General features: G+C 39.6%; 1 protein-coding gene across 5 annotated transcripts in view; it reads right to left on the bottom strand.

Annotated features, from left to right (window-relative positions):
• The window catches only part of arap1 (ArfGAP with RhoGAP domain, ankyrin repeat and PH domain 1), a 48,035-nt gene that overhangs the window by 17,635 nt on the left and 7,923 nt on the right, over positions 1-22,477 (bottom strand). For 4 of the 5 annotated variants that reach the window (XM_086080475.1, XM_086080476.1, XM_086080473.1 and 1 more), the window contains 12 exons: positions 20,097-21,169; positions 14,703-14,854; positions 14,472-14,560; positions 14,311-14,393; positions 13,763-13,915; positions 12,449-12,518; positions 12,213-12,333; positions 11,904-12,088; positions 11,612-11,718; positions 10,652-10,851; positions 10,284-10,369; positions 7,475-7,657 (listed from right to left, as the gene is read on the bottom strand). In XM_086080475.1, coding sequence (XP_085936601.1) covers positions 7,475-7,657; positions 10,284-10,369; positions 10,652-10,851; positions 11,612-11,718; positions 11,904-12,088; positions 12,213-12,333; positions 12,449-12,518; positions 13,763-13,915; positions 14,311-14,393; positions 14,472-14,560; positions 14,703-14,854; positions 20,097-21,127 — 2,460 coding nt within the window. In that variant the 5' untranslated portion in view covers positions 21,128-21,169. Of the gene's footprint in view, positions 1-7,474; positions 7,658-10,283; positions 10,370-10,651; positions 10,852-11,611; positions 11,719-11,903; positions 12,089-12,212; positions 12,334-12,448; positions 12,519-13,762; positions 13,916-14,310; positions 14,394-14,471; positions 14,561-14,702; positions 14,855-16,721; positions 16,969-20,096; positions 21,170-22,477 lie in introns of those variants that run through there. The other variant, XM_086080477.1, reaches the window with a different exon arrangement.

Genomic DNA, 22,477 nt, shown 5'->3' on the forward strand with positions numbered 1-22,477 from the left:
ACGATTGGGGAAAGCACCTTTTCTGTTAAGGCGTTATTACTGTTCACCGGCGTATAACGCAAGGTCCATAAAATAGTTTTTGGGGGGAGCACTGCGATCTGACCTCAATCATAAATTTGCCGATTACTGAGAAGATCTAGAATAGAGATCGTTTACTCCCAATTATTCGTACCGTAAAACGTGTCAGACCATTATGCACTTGCCAACTCCTTACGGCTAAAACCACCCATCATCCATTCACCTCATTCTCGTTAGAAACAGAACTCAAAAGTGGTGTTTACATGAGTTGCTAGTTTGACATTCCATTAAAAATGACATCACATTGACCAAGTAGGGAGAGTTGGAGACAAACCTGCATTATGTCAGAATTATGTCATCCATGTGATGTGTTTGATCCATAATTCCATATGCTCATGATCCCAAAATAATAGTATAGTAGAGCACACTACAGGACTTCATTTACATCCTTTAGAGATAAAATCAAGTACGCACAAGTAAACCAAAACACTGTTATCTGCTGCATGAAAAACAATATTCACACCAACACTAGGCAGGAAACCTCAATGCTTTGAAACCAAACCATAACTGTCGCTCGCAGTGCATCGCTATTACTGGACACTGTGGTAAGTATTCGTCTTTAAAGTTTCACTTAAAGACGAAAAGTGACAGAGGAAGAGTCAATCACAGGCTGAAACACAATTAATTGTTATAGGGAAGTCGGGGGCAAGGGAAAGAGGGGGCAGAAAATCACGGGTAGTATGACTAAGAAAAGGAGGACGCAGTGTTTTTACAGCTGACACACTCACATTCCCTCAGTTGCAGACGTTTTTAGTGGAGCTCAGCCATTCAGTGATAAACAAGTTTATGCATATTGAGCTACAACGTCAAATCAAAGGGACTGTGAATCAATGTCAGATTACATTTAGTATGTGTATATGTGTGTATGGGTGGGGTTGGCCTGCATTAAGATATTTGTGATTATTTATCTGCCCTCAGTCATTTATGATCCAATTATCCAAACAAGCCTGCAAGGTCTTGTGGAAAACTGAGACATTACCTTCACTGTCTTTTTTTTAATTTATTTTTTACAAAACAAATGGGAATTGGTTTGATTTCTGCAATAACAGTTAAAATTGCAACATTGCTTCTATCCTGCACCGTACAAGAACTACAAATAACAGCACTACACCACATTAGCCTCCTCAGGCCTGTTGTCATTATAGCTCCAATATTAACCATGTGTATGATAATGATATGACACTGACAGGAAACCAAATACCATCATAAAGTCTTCTAGGACAGCATTAGTGGTAATTTTATTTCAAGACACATGGCAGTGTATAAATTAACTATGTTATGCATTATGAATGCACTATTATACTGTATTGATATTTTTTGCTGTGCTATTTTAGAATGATGGTAACTTTCGTATTGATCACCGCATGAGTATCTATTGAAAATTTTAGAAACATAATTGCAATGCCAAGGAAGCCAAGTAGCTGACAAACATGAAATCTGAAGCAGCAATATTAGAAGACAAAATTTGGAGCGAGCACTGAAGAAAAAAAACAACTTCTGAGCACGCCTATACTGTTTTCCATTTTATCCACATAACATCCTAATCAGGCCCACAAGCACAATACTCATTAGTTGCCAAGCTTAGAGCCACACAACACAGACGGACATCCTAATCTGAACACACACACACTACATAAAGTACATTACATTACTGTACCAGCTGCTGAGTGATGATAACCAAGCCTAATAATTTTCTGTTTATGTGACTCAGTTAAACAAAACTTCATCAGCCCCTGGACATTAATGTGATTGCTTGCATGCCGAATGTGGGTTAGTGTTACATATCAATCAATAGCTTGTGAGAGCAGGGATCCAATTAGCGAAAAGCACAATGAGGAAATGGGTTATTAGGCTGTGTAAATTCAGACGCCCTCTAACATCTGCTTGCTGTCTCTGAAAGAAATGAATGGAACAACACACACAGACACACATTCAAGCAGGAAAATAGGGCGGGAATTCAACAATCTTAGTCAACATCCCCAGAGAGAGACTTAGAGAAACACAGCGATTTTATCTGGGTGTGTCTGCAATCACACAGCTCCATCTGGCTGCCTGGACAGAAGAAGGGGAAAAGTAAGAGAAAGAAGAAAGACAAATACTGCGAAAAGATGATGAAACTTTCATGAAAGTGTGATCCTTTTTGCACACTTCATTATATACACATGCCCACACTTCTATATGGGTCCATATATTAATTCCAGATGACGAAAAATATTTTTTTCCACATTATTTTCCACCATTACCTCACCTGGGATGGTTTAAAGAGTGAGACAGAGGGTAGGAGAGCTGACAGACAAAAAAAAGGGGGGCTGAATAAGAAAACTGTGGGGGGACAAGACGAAATAAAGGAGAGGAAAACAGGAGGACAGAAGGAAAAGGCTATTTCCCCGTACAGACATAAACAAAAATCAATCGGTTAAAAGAAATGCTCCAGTTGAAAAGAGAAGGACTGACGGCTCAAATGATTGAAAGTGTGCAACTGTGTAACTTTTCTTCCCTTGAAGTCTCTCTAACACACTCAAGCACTTCAATATCGCCAAGCGAAGCATTTTACAGAAAATCATTATACTACAGTAGCTCATGCACTTATACTCACCAAATTAGATAACCCAGTATAAATGTAATAATCCCTTTTAGGGTTCCAACAAAAACATCTGCCTTTAACAAAGATAACTATCACGCCCAATAATCAAAGACATTTGTCTTCGATCAATAATCATGTGACGTGACGTGTGTGTTCCACCTCAATCCAGTAGGGGGCAGTCATGCACATTACAAATTTGGCACCAAATGTTAATTACAGCAAGTGTTTTTCCATGCTGCAGAATAGTCTAATGCAGTGATTTTCAACCGCAGTCCTCGAATACCCCTATCCAGCCCGTTTTACATGCCTCCCTCAGCCAACACAGGTGTTTCAAACAATCAGTTAATCAGCAAGTTCTGCATAAAGTCTGATAAAGATCCTCAGCTGTGTTGGCTGAGGGAGACACGGAAAGCAAGCTTGATAAGGGTACTCGAGGACCGGGGTTGAGAACCCCTGCTTTAGTGCATGGGTGGCCAAATCAAAAAGCAGAAATGGCCAAAACAACAATAATACATTGTAAACAGCTCTCAGTAAGTTGCAATGAAGTTCTACACAACAACTACCACAATAATAAAATATCTATAAGTCTGTATCACCCTCATATTATCAACCAAAATGAAACATTCCCATCTTATTTTTGATACAACAACACATGTATTTAATTGTCAATGTGTGCTTAATGTTGTGGCACACAGGCAGCTAACAAGCTAGTAATGACAGCAGCGACTTTGCTTGGGCTGGCTTCAAATGTGCTGGAAAAGTAAATGTACTGAATGTGTCACATGTACAATGACAAGTTGTTCTCTGATGAGCAGTGGGCACGATATCTCATTATCAGTAGACCAAGGTAAAAGGGATGGCTGACAGATGAGCCGCCCATATCAGGACTTGATAAACAGAATGCCAACAGAATGCGGCTCATTAACCCTGATCAAGTGGGTCATTGTACCACTTGACCACAATGGAAAAAAATTACTATCAACACAATTGGGATATTCCTTCTACTCAAACAAAACCAGTTCAGTAGTATATTGCTAGGTTACAAGCTGACCAACAAACGTAAAACGTGACCTCTCACTTTTCACACTTGGTGGAGGGAATAAGACTTCAGTTTAGATTGGGAATTTCGGCAAGCTGTTTCATTGAATGCTTTGGTTCCAGCCAGTGGGAGGTTTTTAATACTTTGTCTTTGTTATTTATTAGGTACATAAAAAGCATTGGCGTGCCATCGCTGCTGGCCTAAACATTATCAAAACAATGACCTGAATTAAAAACGTAGCTAGCATAAATTTGTAAAATATTGCATGAATTTATTTCCAACGCTCCTTCCTTTCCTAGTGTGTGTCTTGGCTGTGCATATTCCAGTTGTTTGAGGGTTATCTTTATTTTTTGTCCAATCAGATTTCAGCTTCCATTCATTACTATATCAGTGTTAAACTTCCCAATGAATTCAGATTTAAGATTGCAGGCCTTGTACAATTCAAACAACACGAATCTGAACATTTTGCCACTTGCCATCAACTGAAGATGACATCAATGTTGCTTAGGTCTCAGGTAACAACCAATCACAGCTCAGCTTTAGAACCAGGTGAGCTGTGATTGGTCGTTGCCTGAGCCCTGAGCAACACTGGTGTCATCTTCAGTTGATGGCAAGTGGCAAAATGGCCGCCCCCTGAGATGGATTAAATGGCTGGATTTTACTTCATAACTCATATTCCACGAGTGTAATATTAATCAGCATGTCATGTTTAGACTAGTGAGGTCACATATATTATATCAAGAAATGTTTGAGGTTGACTTCCAATTTAAAAATGCAAAACAATATATAAAACTATGTATGTGCAAGATGTATGACAAATGGTAACTACAGTTTGAACAGAGTGATGAACTAAGGCAGCTTGTTCTGCAATATTACATAATTCTTTAATTTGATCTCAATTCAGCAACATGCATTATGTTATTTATTAGGGGTGTGCCCAAAAAATCTATTCTCATAAGAATCGCGATTCTCATTTAGTACGATTCAGAATCGATTTTAAATGTCCCAAAATCGATTTTATTTAAATTATTTTATACTGTCTTGTCGGTGTGTGCCTTTATTTGGAGCACTGTTCATGTTGTACCCGGTTTGGCCACTGAGGGGCAGTGTGGTTCCACGCGGTCTAATACACTGTTAAGTTGTAGCCACATTTGAGAGTAGTAGGAAAAAGTCCCGATCAAGTTATTCCATGAAAGTTATTTTTTTCCAGCGTGGAGCCGTTCTTTTGAGTGATAAAAGTCCCGCAAGTAGCGCACTAATTAGAGAGTCAGACTGGAGTAGATCATTACAATTCTTGCACATCTATAGATTGAAGCAAAAATCATTGTCAATTAAATCATTTTGAATCAAAAATCTTTCTTAATCGAAAATCGATTCTGAATTGAATTGCAGACCCAACAATCGGAATCGAATTGAATCGTGAGACATTCAAAGATTCCTACCCCTATTATTTATGTACCTAATGTTGTGCCAAGTAAGAGTATGCCAACCATAAATTTGGGCCAGAATCTCATTTGGGAATAGCAAACAGAGGAGGGCTTCAACAACCTTTACAAAGTTTTAAACAAATGCAACAAAAGATGCACTGTAACTTGAGAGGTGTGTGTGTTTCAATTGAAGTCGCTAAGCACACACACAGTGTCCTATGTTAGAACTTTCCTTGATCAATTGTGACATTCTTTCAAACAGCCATACAGAGCATATTGCACCAATCATTTTGGATTGATTAATGTATGACGACAAAGTTCACTAACTGGTGAAGAGGACAGAAAGCTAAGGAAGGGTTTGTGAAGCAGGCTGTGAAACTGAATGAAAGAGGCACAATGATCTCCATTGACAGATGGGCCAGTACACACATGCACACAAAATACTGTATGTCCACGCACATTAGCATGCATGTTGACCTATCTCAGCCCACACCAAGCAATGTATGCACAAAGGCCGCAATGTGAAGATCCAAGTAGTCTCCAATCAAACACAACAATCAAATACTGCCAGAGATCCAAAGTCCATTGACACAGATTCCTGAGCAAACTCAAGCTTCCAACACTCAATGAAGCACACATTGTCACGCATAAACACACACAGAGATACAACATGGAGTACTTGGCTTTCTCAACACCCAACAGCAATAAACAATCTTACCTGCTGGCTTCCTCACAAGGTAACTTGTTAAGGTGCTACTTGACAAAGTCCACAATTCCAGAAAAAGGAGGTATCAGCTAAATTTGAGACTAACTTGAAGGAACAGCAGACATTTACAAGCAGTCAAATGAACCAAGAGGTAAGAGAGAAACTTTCTTTCAGTCAAAGTCCAGCAATGAAGAGCACAGGAGAAGCAGAGGAGAAGCGGAGGCGGGGTTACAGCACATTCCAGCTCGAGCTGTGAGTAGTGATGTCACATTCGAGAAAGGGAGAAAAACAAGGAGAAAGGAAGCGGAGATGTGGGAGTAAAAAGGCAGAGCCAGATGAAATGGGCTATGGGCTTTACTTTTAAGTTTTCTAAGGAGCTGCAGATGTTTCGCTTGACCCCTCACACAGTGCCTTAGAGCAACAATGGTCACAGAGACGACTCTGGATTCTATTAGGCCCAGCATTGTAACAAAAACAGAAAATTCAAACTCTCAAATGACAGAGAGGAAGACAAACAGCGCTAACCAAGAAACAGGGAAAAGTGAGCATGCTTAAGCAAAAGTACTGAAACAGAGGACAGCAAAAACAAAACAAAAATAATTCCAAAATAACTGTTTTATTGCACTTTTATCTTCTTCACATCCCAAGCATGTGATGCATGCATGCACACACCCACTCGCGCTTGATAGCGGGAGGAAAAGTACCCAAAGTCAGGTGGTAAATGTGAGTCACTCACAAACTCAATGAGAGCAGCCGACATTGTTTGTGGTTAAGTGGGTTAAGCCACAAACAACTGACCCAGCTGGGTTGCAAACACAAACACATTCACCGCACTAATAATGGAAGCACAACAATTACCGTATTCCTCGCAAAACTTTCAAGAACCTTTTTTTTTAACATTGCCCAAAAGTGCATTCAACAGTAAAAGTGACAGTTATTCACCAGCGTAATGATAACAATACACACTTGTGTCCACATTACCATCTGTTTTACATCACTTGTATATGCAGCTAAAAATGATTGTTTCTAATTCAGAAGCCACATCTGCTTTAGCATCATCAAGTCTGTTTGAGTCTAAACACATAGACCTTATTAAAGTGCTCTCAATATTTTCTCATCAAGTCATCTGCATTTCAGTCCAGCAAAGAATTTAACAGAGGCCACATAAAAGGAAGTTTTGAACGATTGTTAAATATTATCCGTTCAGTTTTTTTCTTTTCTTTTTTTACTGACAGCAGAAGTAATATCACTGTCAGAAGAATGATGAGTGCTTTATATTTGACTTCAGCAAAAGGAAAATATGCTCTGGCTAAAGTCTGTCAGTGTACTTAAAAGCGGGGTAAAAGCGCAAATCTGGCATCTATTTATCCGTACTTTGTGGGTTGAGTGTCACAAATGTGAGCTACTACTAACAGTGAGGGTGTTGACACATAAATATGGGCGTAATGTCGATGAAGTCAACATGTCGAGACAGTGGTCAACATCTAAATCCTCCCAGTGTATTAATGCCCGTCTTTCACGATCTGTTAACTAACTAATCCAGAATATTGCTTCCCCCACCCCAAATACCCAAATATGCTCAAGCAATGCTCATCTTTAGAAACAAAAGTTATTGAATTAAAGAGGAAACATGAACTCACGTTATTCAGCTCTCTCTGGTTTCCGTACAGAGGGTGGTACTTCCTATATTTGCCGTGGCGGTACTTGTTAATGATGAAACGCCGGCGATCGTCATTGCAGCTTGAGGGCGACAGAGCCTCGCTAGGTGGGACATTTGCTGCCCAAAAACTGTTAACACGGTTGTTGCCAAGCAAGAGGAACACCTGAACAAGGTACAGACAGATACAAAATTTTGACATTGTGTAAATCAACAACGGATTCATATGGTCTCTTGATACCCACTTATCATTTATTATTCTATAACAAATTATATGATTGTATTGAGACCTGGGATTAAATTTACAGAAACTAAAAACTGAGGTTCATCCTTATAGCTTAAAAAACAACAACACTATATTAAAAGAAAATGAATACTGGTTATAATGTAAAACTTGTGGGTCCAGATGATAAAAATGTACTGCCATGACATTTGGCTTAGACTCAAGTAAATATCCAGATTGACATGAAACTGTATCTAAATATTTGCAGCAAGAAAGAAAGAAAGAAAAAAGAAAGAAAAGTAAATTGATTGATTTATTCATTCAACCTCTCTCAACTGGCTGCATATCGAAAGGAAGAGTGGCAAAAATTCTCCACTCGCACATTCACACTCTGGTGGTGGTAAACTACTTAAGTAGCCACAGCTGCCCTAGGGCAGGCTGACGGAAGCGTGGCTGCCAGTGTGTGCCTACGGCCCCTCCGACCACCACCAAACATTCGCAGCATTCAGACAACAGTGTGAGTAGCACTGGAAGCAATGTGTGTGAAGTGTCTTGCTCAAGGACACAACGACACGTGACTTGGGGAGAGCGGGGATCGAACAGCCGACCTTCTGGTTGTTGGACGACCGTCTCTACCCCTGAGCCACAGCCACCACAAATTGAATAATAAATGAATAGAAAGTAATCGTGAACTGCAACCAGTCTAAGGCAGGATTCGAACCATCGACTCCTGTTTAAACATAACACTAACTCCAATAGTACTTTGTTGCGCTACCGCTGGCTTTTCTAATAGCTTGCAGTCTCTGAGGCATAGATTTAATTTATTTGTTATTTTTTTGCTCTATGACATCATCGCTAAATACTGCAGATTTGCCATTCATCACAATCACTTTCGTCCAGTCATCCACAGTTCATGATTGCTTTTCTTTCCCCAACTACAACTTTGATTTTTTTCCTGTTCGGGCATTAAAGATGGTTTTCATTTGGCTTTTCTGTATGTAAATCCCATTTCTTTCAGGCAGTTTCTTAGAGTTCCGATGGGCTTTTCTGAATGTAAGTAAATTCCATTTCCTTTAGGCGGTTACCTACAGTTCAGTCACAGATGCTGACTCCAGTTTCAGCCTGTTTGTACCGCATTTGTTTTGTAGTGCATTTTCTATTTTAAAGAAATATTGCTTTAAGTTTTTTATCTTGACACTTTGAGGTCTTCTTGGTCTTCCATGACACTTCCCTTTTACGACCTTCCATTTGTGTGCACTTGATCCAGATTTTGACACTGCTGACTACGAACATATTTTGCAACATTGCGTGATGTTTGACTTTCTCCAAAACAAGTTTTATGATTCTCTTTTGTTTCGGCTGACATCTCTCATGCTTGTGCCATCATTCATATCAATCCACAGCTCTCCAAGGTGTGAGCACTCTTAGGCCCCGTCCAGACGGAAGCAAAGACGGCTTTGTTCCTCAAACAAATCTCGTACACACAGAAGCATTTCAAAACTTGCGTGTGTCCAAAAGAAGACGCTGAAGACGTTTAACGGCTGTAATGTATATTCCAAGTCTGGAGTGGCGCTGTAGCGCAGCCACAGGGAGTTAACGGAAAGTGTAGAAGAAGAATCAGCAAAGAAGACGGGGAAAAAAAAATCTAACTTTATTGCAATCTACAGAACAAACATGACTTTGCATGTATCAAAAAAACGAAAGACGAACACAGGAGAAGTGACAATGGCGGGTGATTCAAGTGCGACACCACTTGTCGAACGTGGGAATAAAGGAGCAAAATATTTTGCTGCAAAAGCATAAGCAAGCTAAGGAGGCTGCGCAAAACCACTACGACACGGCTATCCGCCATTGTTGTTGACACACTGACGGTTCGCGCGCAGTCACGCGAGAATTGGCGCATAAGTCATCAAACTGCGACAATGCGTCGTCATCGAGCTGCGACCATTACGTCATCACTGGAGGAGTATCTTGCATAAGGTGTCCAGACGGAGGCGTACAGGGCGCGTTTTGAAATCTTTACACTCTGGTGCCCGCTTTCAAAAGTGATCGGTTTCAAGCCCTGAAACCGCGCCATCGTGCGGACGAGCGGCCTTAACGGTAAGAAACTTGTGAGGATACATTGAAACTGGCTTTCGTGTGGACGGGGCCTTATTCAACTGCTGAATAATCAGCAGATTTAATCTGATGCAGGTGTTTGTTTTGGAACAGAAAATTACAAAATGACTCCATATTTTTTATTCCTCTACTTGTTCTAATAAAAAGTTGTGATTGACTAAATACATTTTGGTTCTTGCTTCTTCTTTTTTTTGTTTCTTAAAACCAGAAGGGTGGCATTTTGAATACAAATGTATTTGTGGATCATCTATGATTTACATTCAAAATGAAATATTTTAATGAATACTTCAAAGACTTTTTTACTTGTAGTATGTCTATCGCACTTGGATCAGTAGTATGGTTTTACTCTTTTGTCATATGACTGTATGATCAACTCTGATTCAGTGATTTGACCAACATTTCCCAACCAATTACACAAAGCGCATCCGCACATTGAAATAAAAGGAATAACCTGAATAAGCTCCTCTGTCCAAACCTTCCTGTCCATTTTCAGACTCCGAACCTTAGAGATGTTAGGGCCCAGTCCTCTGTGCTCTCCTGAAACACATGTGCACATCAAACACACACATACCGACTTTGAAGGAAACCCACACGTGCTCTATAACACACTGGTATGAAATACTCAAGTTGGTTGCAACTCTTAGATCAAGAGCAAAGTGCTTTTTTATCCTTCCTCACATTTGTCTTATATCTCTCCTCACATCAAAAAGCCATACACATTCCTGGCATATTGTAAACACATTTGGAAAAATATTCAAACCATCTGTACAGCAAACATTTCGATCATTTCATAAAGATCGCTAACCACAAAACACAAACCTGCACATCGTTTGCAGATCACAACACACAAGTTGATGGCCGCCCATTCCGGCTTCGGAGCGCTGCAATCGGCACAGGAACTGTTGCTTGGCTCCGCCCATATTCGATCAGCAACCTCGCTATTGGACAAAGCCTCACCTATGGCATCCCTCATTGCGTCCACCCACTGATCTTTCAGTTGCTCTGATTCTGCTATGAAACTGCGGACAGAGACAAACAAACTTCGAAGTGGTACTGATGCCATTACAGCATCAGTGGCAAATAATGCGACTAAGGAAAGCAAGTGTAGCCTTTGCTATGTGAATCCCCTCTCATCCTCTCAGAACTGACTCTCCTTCTTTTGTCTTGCTAAATATATTTGAGTTGAAAACTGGGACCCAAACATACTTCCACCAGACAGACACGAATAGATTAAGTACTTCTTCTTTTCAGTGCAACAGTACGTAGTCTTCTCTCTGTGCTTAAAATACTTGTATGCACAAATGATTGCAATAAATGAACAACCACAACTGTCAAATTTCTGTTTGGAGATATTGATCTGACTATAGGTCAACACAAAACCTCTTCGAGGAACTGTGTTTTCGGAAAAAATTGTAATCACTTATTTAAAGTGTAACAGCCAACCAAAAATATACTGTGCACATGACCAGGCAGAGTTTCCACATCCTGTCAAGCTGAGTCTTTGCACAGCAGGCAGTGAAGTGTCAGCCAGAAGACCTCACACTCACACACAAACACACACGATCTCTTTCCTCACAAATAAACCACACAAACGGCTTGTTGAGGGAAGCTGGTGGGAATTCTCATGAACTAACATGATCCTAGCACTAACAAATGTGTCCAACGACATCCAAAATAATCCATTGCCAAGATAACAAACATGCTATTTTAAAATACAAACTTGCCTAGTTTGAAAAGAATGAGTGCAGGTGTTAAGATTATTGAGTGCACCTACAGTACCTGAAAATGCGGTAAGGTGTAGTCAGATCAAAGCTGCGGCGATCTGTGACTTTAACATTTCCTACATTCATCTCAATTGATGTGATTCCCACTCCAATACGGTAGTCCTAGAGAGAAGGAATATCGACAGTTGCAAATCAATTGTCAGTGTCACAACACATACTATTTGCATTCAAAAGAATCCAGAAAAAAAGGTCAAAGTTCAGAAATGGTAAATGGATTGCGCTTATAGAACATTGTATCTTAAAACAGCTGGTTATCTTACAAAAAAAAAAACATTATAAACACGAACCTCCATATTCTTATAGAGAAAGACCTTATCTGAAGCCACAACAGTGTAAAGTTTGGAGCGTAGACCTTTGAGCTCCAAATAGCCTTTAAACTCTGCAGTCAAAGGTGAACCAGGGTTCAATGTACTGCGCCTATGGCGCCCCCTTGTGCAGTCCTGCAGCAGAGTCAACCATTCATTTCTCTCAGCTGGATGCACAAGCAGTGGAGGAACAAAAAAGAGAAAAAGAAATGCACTCAAACACTAAAATTAGAATTGCACCGCCACCATGCATTATTTTGGAAAACCACACAGGTCAAAAACCAGACTAACCGTCACTTTCAGCCTTGAAGATAAATGTGCGATTGTGTGTGATGACCTCAAACTTCAGCTCTCCCACACTTGTCACGTTTGTAATTGATGCCGTTGAGATAATTCCCTTTGAATACACTTGCTGTAACAGATATCAGCCACAACAACTTACCCAAGCTGAAGCATATCAAAGCAAGCAGAATGGAGATCTGGCACAGTCAAAGTGCATGAGTGTGAATGTGTGTTTGGGGTTTTACCTTGTCATTGTCGAAATATCTCAGGTAGTCAACATCTAGCTTTACCCATCGCCTCTGATAATAAAGGGCCCTGTATAAACGCATACATATAGAAGCAGACACTGAAAGTGCAGCAATGTGATGATTAACTCATTCACTGCCATAAATTAATTTAAAAAAAAAAAGATGATTGAAAATTAGGGGTAAGAGGCGATTATTATTATTTTTATTGTAATTAATCACATGACTTCACTAATTAACTCACGATTAATCACAAATTCAATATGTTCTAAATATACAATTAAAAAATCTAGGTTTTCATACTCTTGTTAACAAAAGTGGAAAAAAATGTTAAACAATGTTTTTACTAATTGACTAATTGACGTTTATAGCCTTCAACGGCAGTGAATGAAAAAAAAAAAAGAAAGAAAAATATTAAAAATTCAGGGCGTTTTTTTGGAAAAAAAATGTTAAACTAATAGTAATAGTTAAAATTAATTTTTGACGTTTATAGCCGTCAATGGCAGTGAATGAGTAAAAAAATAAATTAATAAAATAAAAGAACACTGTTAAAGTAATGATTGGATGAGTTTGGTGTGAAATTAGGAGTGCTCAAACATCTTTAAACTAGAACACAGATGGCTTTCTCTCAGGTTTAGGGTTAGCGACCTCTGACCTCGCAAATGCTCTTTTCGATGATGAATAAAAGCCCCCACAGGCACTAAGAAGGTCTGAACAATTTTAAGTAGAGTAAATTGTGATTTTTGTAACAGATATTGCGATTTTGATTCAATTCACATTTTTCTTCAACTCAAGCTTCAGTGCAATATTCACTACATACAATAACCTTTACAAAGATATCAGAAAAACACACAAAAAACCTTGACTCTTTGGAAGCATACTGCATCTGATTTGTCCATATAGTGTTGTTTACACATGTATCAATACAGTGCTCCGTGTTTAGAGTATCCACATTGTGCAGAGGGCACTAGAGCAATATCCAGGTACAGATCCATCTAACAATAAAACAATCAGTCAAGGGTCTATTTTTACTAATCATAAGGCACTGCTGACTATGGCTCTACTTGGTTATAAACATTTCTCAATGATTTAATTATGACTAAATGACAATTAAATATTGTGTAAAACTGCTCATATCCAAAGTTGATCAACATTTTTAGAAGAATGTGAACACTTTAAATGGTAAATGGACTGCATTTATATAGCACTTTAACTACATCATATGGTGCCCAAAGCAGTTTACAATTAAGCCTCACACACACGCACACAAGTGGTCGACTGCTGCCATAGTTGTATGTACAGTGCAAATCATACCCCTGGGGTGGATTCTTGTCGAGCCAGCCCATCTTGACGACAGCAGCGAGCTGGGAGCTGTCTTCTTTAGGGGGTGACGCCAGTCTGCCAGTGTTGGGCAGATAGATGCTGCCTTGCAGGCTGCCGATGCCTGGTTCCTCCCAAACACTAGGACTACAGAAGAACAGAAATGACCACCGGCAACACAACACAACACAAACCGAAACAAAGCATTGCCCTTGAAATAAAACTTGTATCCATCTTGTTTGGTGCAAAAGAGATACTACAAGTTCGTCCGGTCCGTTTGCGCCAGAAATTACAGCCAACATTACACACGCTGTAATTAAATTCAACTTGACTTCACATACAGTATACTGAAACAAACAATAACAAAACATACAAAGCACAAACTTAAGAGTTAAGGCAAGTTAAGGAATGCAATTGCCATCTAAGAGCACAACCTCACATCTGGTGCCAGTACGTACTGAATTACTGACACTAGTCATTTCAAGTTTGTGTTTCTTCTCGTCTTTTGGTATGTGCAAATGTTGTTGTCGCGTATGACTTACTCGTCATCACCTAATAGCTCGTCATCACTGCATAAAGAACTGTAACGGCCCTTTGGTTTCACAGGCACTTGCAGAGACATTCCCTAAAAGGACGAGACTGTTGTCATTCATAGAAGTTATAAATGAATACAATTACTACAAAGACTGTTAAAACCTTGTACCCTGTCTAAAAGGTTCACTGGAAGAACACTGGCATAAGATGAGTCAGATTCTTCATCGTCATCTGAATCAGTATTTGGTGGGCACAATGCTGAAACAAATCAGACGATTAAAATAGAAGCAGACGTGACATCATGCAGCCATGGTTGTTAATTTGGAATAAACACAAATGATTTGATAGCCAGTACTTAAAAGAAAGATAATTAGATAAACATCCATAGTGCTCTACGAACTTGTTTGAGGAGGAAGCTGGGAGACTCCTTTAGCAGGCAGGGCTACTTGAGGGGTAGGTTGACTTGACCGTTGGACGACTTCTTGAGTTTGAGAAGTCATGATGCGAGGTGGAACCTTTGGAGTTTGGTCTTGCAGGAGCTCATCGGTCGTGCTAGGAGGTGGGCCAGGCGACAAAAGAGAACACGGGTGGTTATCAGAGGGTTGGGGAGCAGAGGAATCCTCAAGGATCACGGTGTCAGGAGGTCGGGTCAAAATCCCCCACAGACGGCTGAGTCGATACATCCTCAGTTGGAAAGAGTCCTTTCAACAAAATGTTCCGTCTGAGCACGTTCCGTGCTTAGACTTTGTTTACAGGCACTACAAAAACAAAAAAGTCTTCTAGGCAATGCCAACTGCTGGTCAGGCAAGTGTTTTCAACAATTCTGATAGTTGCTTTTGAAGTTTTGCGCAACATGGTTAGAAAAATATGAACTCCCTCTACAAATAATCTCTCTGCTCTTCCTAGCTGTCACATTTTCTCCCTCCATCTATCATTTTGGCAACAAGTCTTAACCTGCATCGTCCCTTGAGATACTTTGTGTAAACAGCATACCATGGAATCCAATGCACTTCATATGTGTACATGCTGAAAGACAAAAACAATGTGTGATTTGACAAGTATGAGATATAGTACTCATCCCATCTCTTAAGAAATTCCTTCCATTTCAAGACATGTCAGTCAATGGAAAGGACAGCAAATAACTACAGAAAGGATTGAGCAAGCATGGTTTAAGCTTTTTGTTGAATTAAAGTGGAATAGGGCAGCACAGTGACTGAGTAGCACGTCTGCCTCACAATTCTGAGGGTTCCCATCCTTGCTCTGTAAAATTTGCATCTCTTTTCTGTGGGTGCTCCATCTTATTCCCACATTCAGAACATGAATGTTAGATTGATTAAAGACTATAAATCCATAGTCTTATTGTCTATAGCTGTGACCAGTCCCATACAGCAGGGATCAACTCTAGCTCACATGCGACCCTATTGAAGATAAGCGGCATGGAAAAATGCATCTCTAAGTGGAAAATTGGTAAGAAGAAAATAATGTACCGGTAATCGAAAATGAAGATAGCATAAGTCAGAAAAAATGCTCTGAAACGACTTCAGAAAAGACCCCTGTTGCTAGGTGACCATGTACCTTAACAACCTACTGTAAATAAATCAATATACCACAGCATCTAAAAGAAGAAGTCAAGGTAAAGGTTCTGCTCAACATACTCTGCATAAACTCTTATGACAGTACCAAAGCACATCTTCACTACACCAATAGTTAGAGTAGACCATTGTGAATGCTACATGACTTCATCACAAGCATGCCCTCTAAACCTCATTGTGTCATCAGTGTATGAGTCTTCTCAATAAACCTCCCAAAAATAGGCCCACAATGACGGGAAACAGGCCTTTTCACACAGTTCCTCCTGTTTCTGTAGAGGAAGAGCACCAAAAGGAAAGGGTACACTTATTTTGATGTTAGACTGTCTCTAGAATGGGAGCACTTCATCTTTAAAATGTAGTACACACCATTTGGATTAAGTAATTTCTTTCATAAAATGTAAAAGTGTTCATTGTTTGTGTGGATTTCTGGGTACATTTCTCCTAAACAGCACTGCCGACACATTAAACTTTACTGTGGCACACAACTAGCGGTACCAAATGATATGTGGCTACCAAATGAACATCAAGCTTGGGAGAACTGTTTCTAGTTCCGGTAGATATAGAAACCAGATGTATTCAAATATTAGCATGTTCCATTTAGAGAGAGAGAGAAAAAACATGCATTCCTTGAGACATATTCACATTTTACATAACCTGTCTCAGGTGGTTTTGCCTCATAAGCTGAACAAGAAAACAGCCCAGCTAATAGCACCTTGCTTCTCCTACATGAACGTAGATAACAGCAGAGAAGTAAAAGTCTTCATTGTTTGAGGTAGGAAGGGGAAAACGCAACAATGAAGAGGCATGTAGAATATGGATCAATTTACCTGCTGTCATGGTAAAAAGAAGTCCTCTTCAATGATGATACAACAATTAAATAAGACACGCTTGTCAGAAATATAGAAAGCAGAAAGAGAGGGAGGGGAGGAAATGACCAGTTAACCAGAAAAAGGGTAGGCGGCAACACAGCACACTGACGACACAAAGCCACATGTGAATGTGAGCCATCACAAACAAAACTGTGAAGGGACAAAGAAGAAAATGGAAATGACTTCTCCATCCAATTCCCATTCTCTCAATCTCTATGTCACTCACAGCTAGTTTGGAACATGTAACTATTTTTGTTCTCTATTGCGACTTCCTCCCTCTCACTGCAGCTACTTCCTTTTTAAGAGAGAGCAGAGTGCAATGCACAGACTGCATGCGCTACCAAAAAGAATTACATGATAGTACCATTACTAGTAGCAACTGAAATAGAAGAAAGATCTTTGTTGTTCTACAGAAAAATGCATGGTATTTTATCAACTTCAGTGTGGCTCAGAAGTGCATTGTTTGATTGTGTCCAGGAGGTGGCAGTGTTGTCTTCTTAGAGTAGATTAGCTTCCAATTAATAAATCAGTTCTTTTTACTGCGATTTCCAGGCATAGACAACAGGATATACTATATCACGTCAATTACAGCATTCACATATACAGATATCTCAATAGAGCACAATAAAAGCTAAATATACATATACTAACTAGTGTCATACAAGAGACAGCCAGCCATAGCAATGTGGAGATCATGACACTGGTATCGGATGACACTTCATTTTATGTTTGACAAGTATGAATTATTTCATTGTTAGTTATTTATATGTCAGATTAATTCATACATTTGAATTCTTAGAAAAAAGATGCAAAGTATTTACTCTTGCACTTACAAACATTTTACTTGCACTAGTCCACCAAGAGCTGTAGACTAATAATCTCTACTACTACTTTGATTTTCTAAACTCTAGGATAGTTTTGTCCTAATAATATGATTTGGTGACCTATACAGTGGATACAACATGCAACAATGCCTACAAATATCGTCATCATCTGCCAATGTCCAAGATAATTGACCTGATTACAAACCACAAGATTAGACACACTTGGTTATACCTACAAAATTATTCATTTAAATAATGCATCATTTTCCAGCAATAAGCATCATCATGCAATCAGGGACGTCACATAATTAAAACAATTTATCAATCATCATCATTTAACACACCAGAACATTATAAATACTGACTAAAAACATAACCAACATGCACCTCGAAAAATCCTCCCAATTTGAATTTGCCCTTCCCACCTCCTCTTAATATTGCAAATAGAATGTGTGCCTTTATCATTAAATCAAAAATATATTGGATTCTTCCTTGACCAAAAGACGAGTCTGATCCCTTCAAAAACAATTGATTTAATGTAAAAAAAAAGCATTAATAAATTGTATAAAAGTAAGTGTCAGCGTGTGTAATCCTGATCATAACAAACAAGACCAATGAAAACGTTCTTCTTGTTGCAGGTAATTGTCACTGACAGTAGAGCTTTACACACAAGTGAGACCAACCTCTTACAACCTCTAAATGTAATGTGCATACAGGATATTTACAAATACACTAGCTGTAAACTACTATCAAATTTTATGGCGAAGTTCTGAGCAATGAATGCAAGAATTACAAAACCATCATATCTCACACTAATCTTGCTCTCGCGGTATTTGAGAGTTCACAAACTCCACCGATACAAACCACTGGTGGTTCGGACCAATCACAGAGTGACATTGTATTAGGGGGCGGGATGCGCACCTGTCCCGAAACACAAGACGCGCCGAAGTCGTGGGAAGAAACAAACCAAACATGGCGACATCGGTGGACGAATGCGCGGACGCTGCAATTAATTCTGTTCTCGATGAATTAGTCTCTTGTATCCGCATTATCAACATTGCAAAACCGACAACATAAACTCAACGCCATGATATCAGCTAGTCACAATAGTCGCATGTCGGTGACGACATTTTCATCCTTTGCCGTGATTGTTCGAAACAAAAGTGAGGTAGACGTGCACACGATTCTGCTTCGTCCAATCAGCTCGAAGTGTTGTTCAGCAGGCCCCGCCTTTCCTGAGCAAATCAACGCGTAGCAGTCCCAGACTGATATTGTGGAGAACTCCCTCGAGTGAAGCACAAATCAATCTGGCTATTGCCAGGCTAATCTCACACACCTTCGTAGTGAACTAGGGCTGCTTGATTATGAAGGAAATATTATTCATGATTCATTTGGTAATAATTGAAATCACGATTCGGACAATCATTTGTTTTTTGGTACAAAACAAGAAAAATGTTTAAGCATGTAAAATTTATTAAGACAAATATATTTGAAACATTATAATTATGCAAGTTCCTTTTGGACCAAAACAAGATTGATTAAATTAGTCATTTTAAAATAAAATAAAAGTGCAAATATATACATTTAAGCAACTCAAAATTAGTATTACTGCAATCATTTTTGATTATTTTTTTGTGTGATTATGCCTATTTTGTAATTTGTGGAGTGTAATAATTGAAATTGTAATTGAATTTCGATTAATTGCACAGCCCTACAATTAACAAAAAAAGTTTTCTTCCAAAATTAATTTTCTACCTAAATTAAATCATTAAGTTTTTTTCTTTAAAATTGTGCAGTTTACTTTGAACATTAACACTGTGCAAAAATAGAGTGGCTTGAACGTTTTTAATTCAGCACAGTCATCTTTTTTTTTTTTTTACTTTTCATGTACAGGCTGCATCCTTTTTCGTGCCACGGACCAGATTCATGGGCATATTTTGACAAGACTGACAGAAACAAATGAAAACAAATGATTGAATATCAGACCCACCTTGTGATTACACAGGAATAAATATGAAACATGCATATAAACTAAACTATACAGGAAAAACTAAGAACAATAATTATAAAATAAAATATTTACTGTTAAAAGCTGAAGAAAATACTTAAAACATCTTCCTCTTTTCGAAGAAGCCCTGCAAAAAAATTTTTTTTGCGACATCGAAGCTCTCCAAACTATTTTTTTTTTTAGACCTTGTATGATCACTTTTTCTTCATATTGTGAAACTGAAATTAATGCTTTGAAAGAGGCACAGGAAGATGCACCTGATTTCCAAAATAAAACTTTTTTTGCGGTCTGGTACCACATGTTTAAAAAAAATGAAAAAATAAAAAAGTAAAATTGAGGTTCAACTTTATGTGCAATCATAAAGTTGAATGATATGATAAGTGATAAGTATTTCCATGACATTCTTGGTTCAATATAATGGCACTAAGTATTTTTTTGAGCTGGTGTAAAATCTTGACCACCACTGCAGTAGAGGTATGCTAATAGGAGCAGCAAACTTACCTTTCAATTCTGGAAGAAAATACAGGATGCCTGCTTGGAAGTTTTGGGGGCCCTCTTGGTGCTGCTGACCCAACTTTCGGAGGGAGTGGTGGAGCATTTCTCTCTTTCCTTGGGGAGAAGGTGAGGGCCATGGAGGATATATTTGGCATCCTATCGCTTTTTGAATCTTGCGCTAGCAGGTGAATGGAAAATGTCTGAAGCTGAGTTCGGGAGGTGGAGGGCCAAGGTGAGTGGACAGTTTCTTGTGCGGGATTCTGGGTTGCGGTGGAGGACAAAGATTGAACCTGGACAGCTGTCTCTTTGATGACTGACTTGGTGTGTTGAGGTGAGGTGGGATTTTGTGCTGGGGGTGAGGGTGTCAAGGCCTTTGTGAAGCGTTGTGGCGGGCAGTTCAAGGTGCTCCGCGGGGGCACTGGTGGCAAAGTGCTGTCACAAGATGGATTAATTAGAGAGCTGGTTTGAGAGTCCAGTAGGGCTGGAGCACTGGAGCGGAACCTTGTCCTCTCTTTTGGAATTGGACGCTTTTTCTCTATAGCTATGTCGTCTTCCTCCTCATTATGTGCAAGAGTTACCATCCTCTCTGTCCCTCCAGTTCCATCTTTCAATTGGGATGCTTGTCTGTCCCTCGGGACTGGTCTCTCTCTGTCTCTGGGTGCAGGTTCAGTGGTATGTGCATTTTCTTTCTCAGCATCGTTCAGAAAACAGTTTTCCTGTATTACAGATATTGTTCTACCGCTCAAGGGTCCATTCTCATCCATAAGTTGATCATGCTCTGCTCTGGCATCCTGTACAAAGGCTGACTGTGCATCAAGTTGCGGAGAGGTGACATCTCGAGTTTTGTCCAGGCTAGCCAGCATGCGTCTCCGGTGGCCCGGAAGAGATATTCCCATCTGCTCCAGCTGATCCGGTGTGAGGTTTTGGCATTCTGCGAAGGTCGATAAGCCTGCAGTCTCAAATGCTTTGGAATACTGTTCGAGACGGAGCCCACTTAACCAGGTCCACACGGTGACTTCAGACTCGGACTGAGACATGGCAATACAGTCTTTTACACCTCAGCTCATGGTCCATGTAATCTGTGGAAGAGGACACTGATAAATTTAAATTGTAGTTTGGCTACTGATAACCTTTTGGCCCCATTTTTAAGTGACTGAGTATATTACTTCACAATAACAGCAACCCAATCATTTTGATCACCCAATGACTAGCTCAATATGGAGGATATGATTCATATCATTGCTATTAAAACCCTAGATCAGTGGTTGTGTTTGGTGAGTCAGTCTCAGGGGTTCGGCGGAGGTCAAGATACACACCCAAATGATTCGTGCTGATATTCCCCGCTTGGCCATCATGGCTGCAGGTGATCATGCTACAATGCTTGGCATGTCTGTGTTGCAGGATATTTGGTGTGCTCAATAGACGACTTGTAGCTGTTCTGATGCTACGTCTTGTGATTTCTTTATTATTGTAATCCTTCAATGCTAACTGTCGAGCAAAAAAAGAAAGTGGCCGGATGAATTTGTGCAATATGTATTCACATGGATAACGAAACGTATGGTGTTCCACAGGATTCAATTATGGGGCCTTTGCTGTTTTAACTGTATCTGCAGCCCCCGGGTTCCATTTTAGGAAAACAGTGTGGTTGTTTTAAAGTGCCCTATAAATATAGAGTTGAGTGATGGGAGTCAGCGTCCTAACAGAATGATTTGCAATGCCATTTTGAACAATTCTAGTTCAGCATAAATCGCTAGCCCACAAAACTTAAGGACCAGTGTGTATTATTTAGTGTCATCTAGTGGTGAACCAATAGAATGCAATGATTTTGTTGCACGCAAACTAAGGTGCCTCAGAGAGACCACACTTGGCAAGCCCACCACCAATTATTACTGTAAGAGGATTTATTTTTACATTGATGTACAGCATGTATTTGTGTGGACCTGTTTCATATTTGGGGAACTATTATGATTGAGTGGTATTGGCGGAAGGATACCTGTGGTGATGAGGCGAATGATGAGACGGATTGAGAGAGTTATATTGTAGTCACTTGGTAGCGAGGCTACAGAATAAAGTTTGCTGTGGAGCTATTCTCTCTCCATGTGCTGTTCGTTCTCCACGACCTTCGCTTGGAACTATTACACACATCGCTACCGCACAAAAATGGAGCATTACACTGGTGGCAGTGAGGTTGAACTTTTGCTCCGACCAATCTAATGCTATGCTAGTGGCACTAAGAGTGGCCTTACTCCACAACAAAGGAAGGACAACCGGTCACTATTTTTGTTTTGCTTTGAAAGAGGAGGACTACATTTTACCGACTTCAGTACCGACTTTCAACTTTGGCAAGTAATTTTTGGAACGAGCTGCCCTTTCCGTCAAATAATACA

This window comes from Leptonotus elevatus, chromosome 7 (assembly GCF_054856555.1).
Source record: "Leptonotus elevatus isolate MCC_2025b chromosome 7, RoL_Lele_1.0, whole genome shotgun sequence".
In the NCBI taxonomy this organism is placed as follows: Eukaryota; Metazoa; Chordata; class Actinopteri; order Syngnathiformes; family Syngnathidae; genus Leptonotus; species Leptonotus elevatus.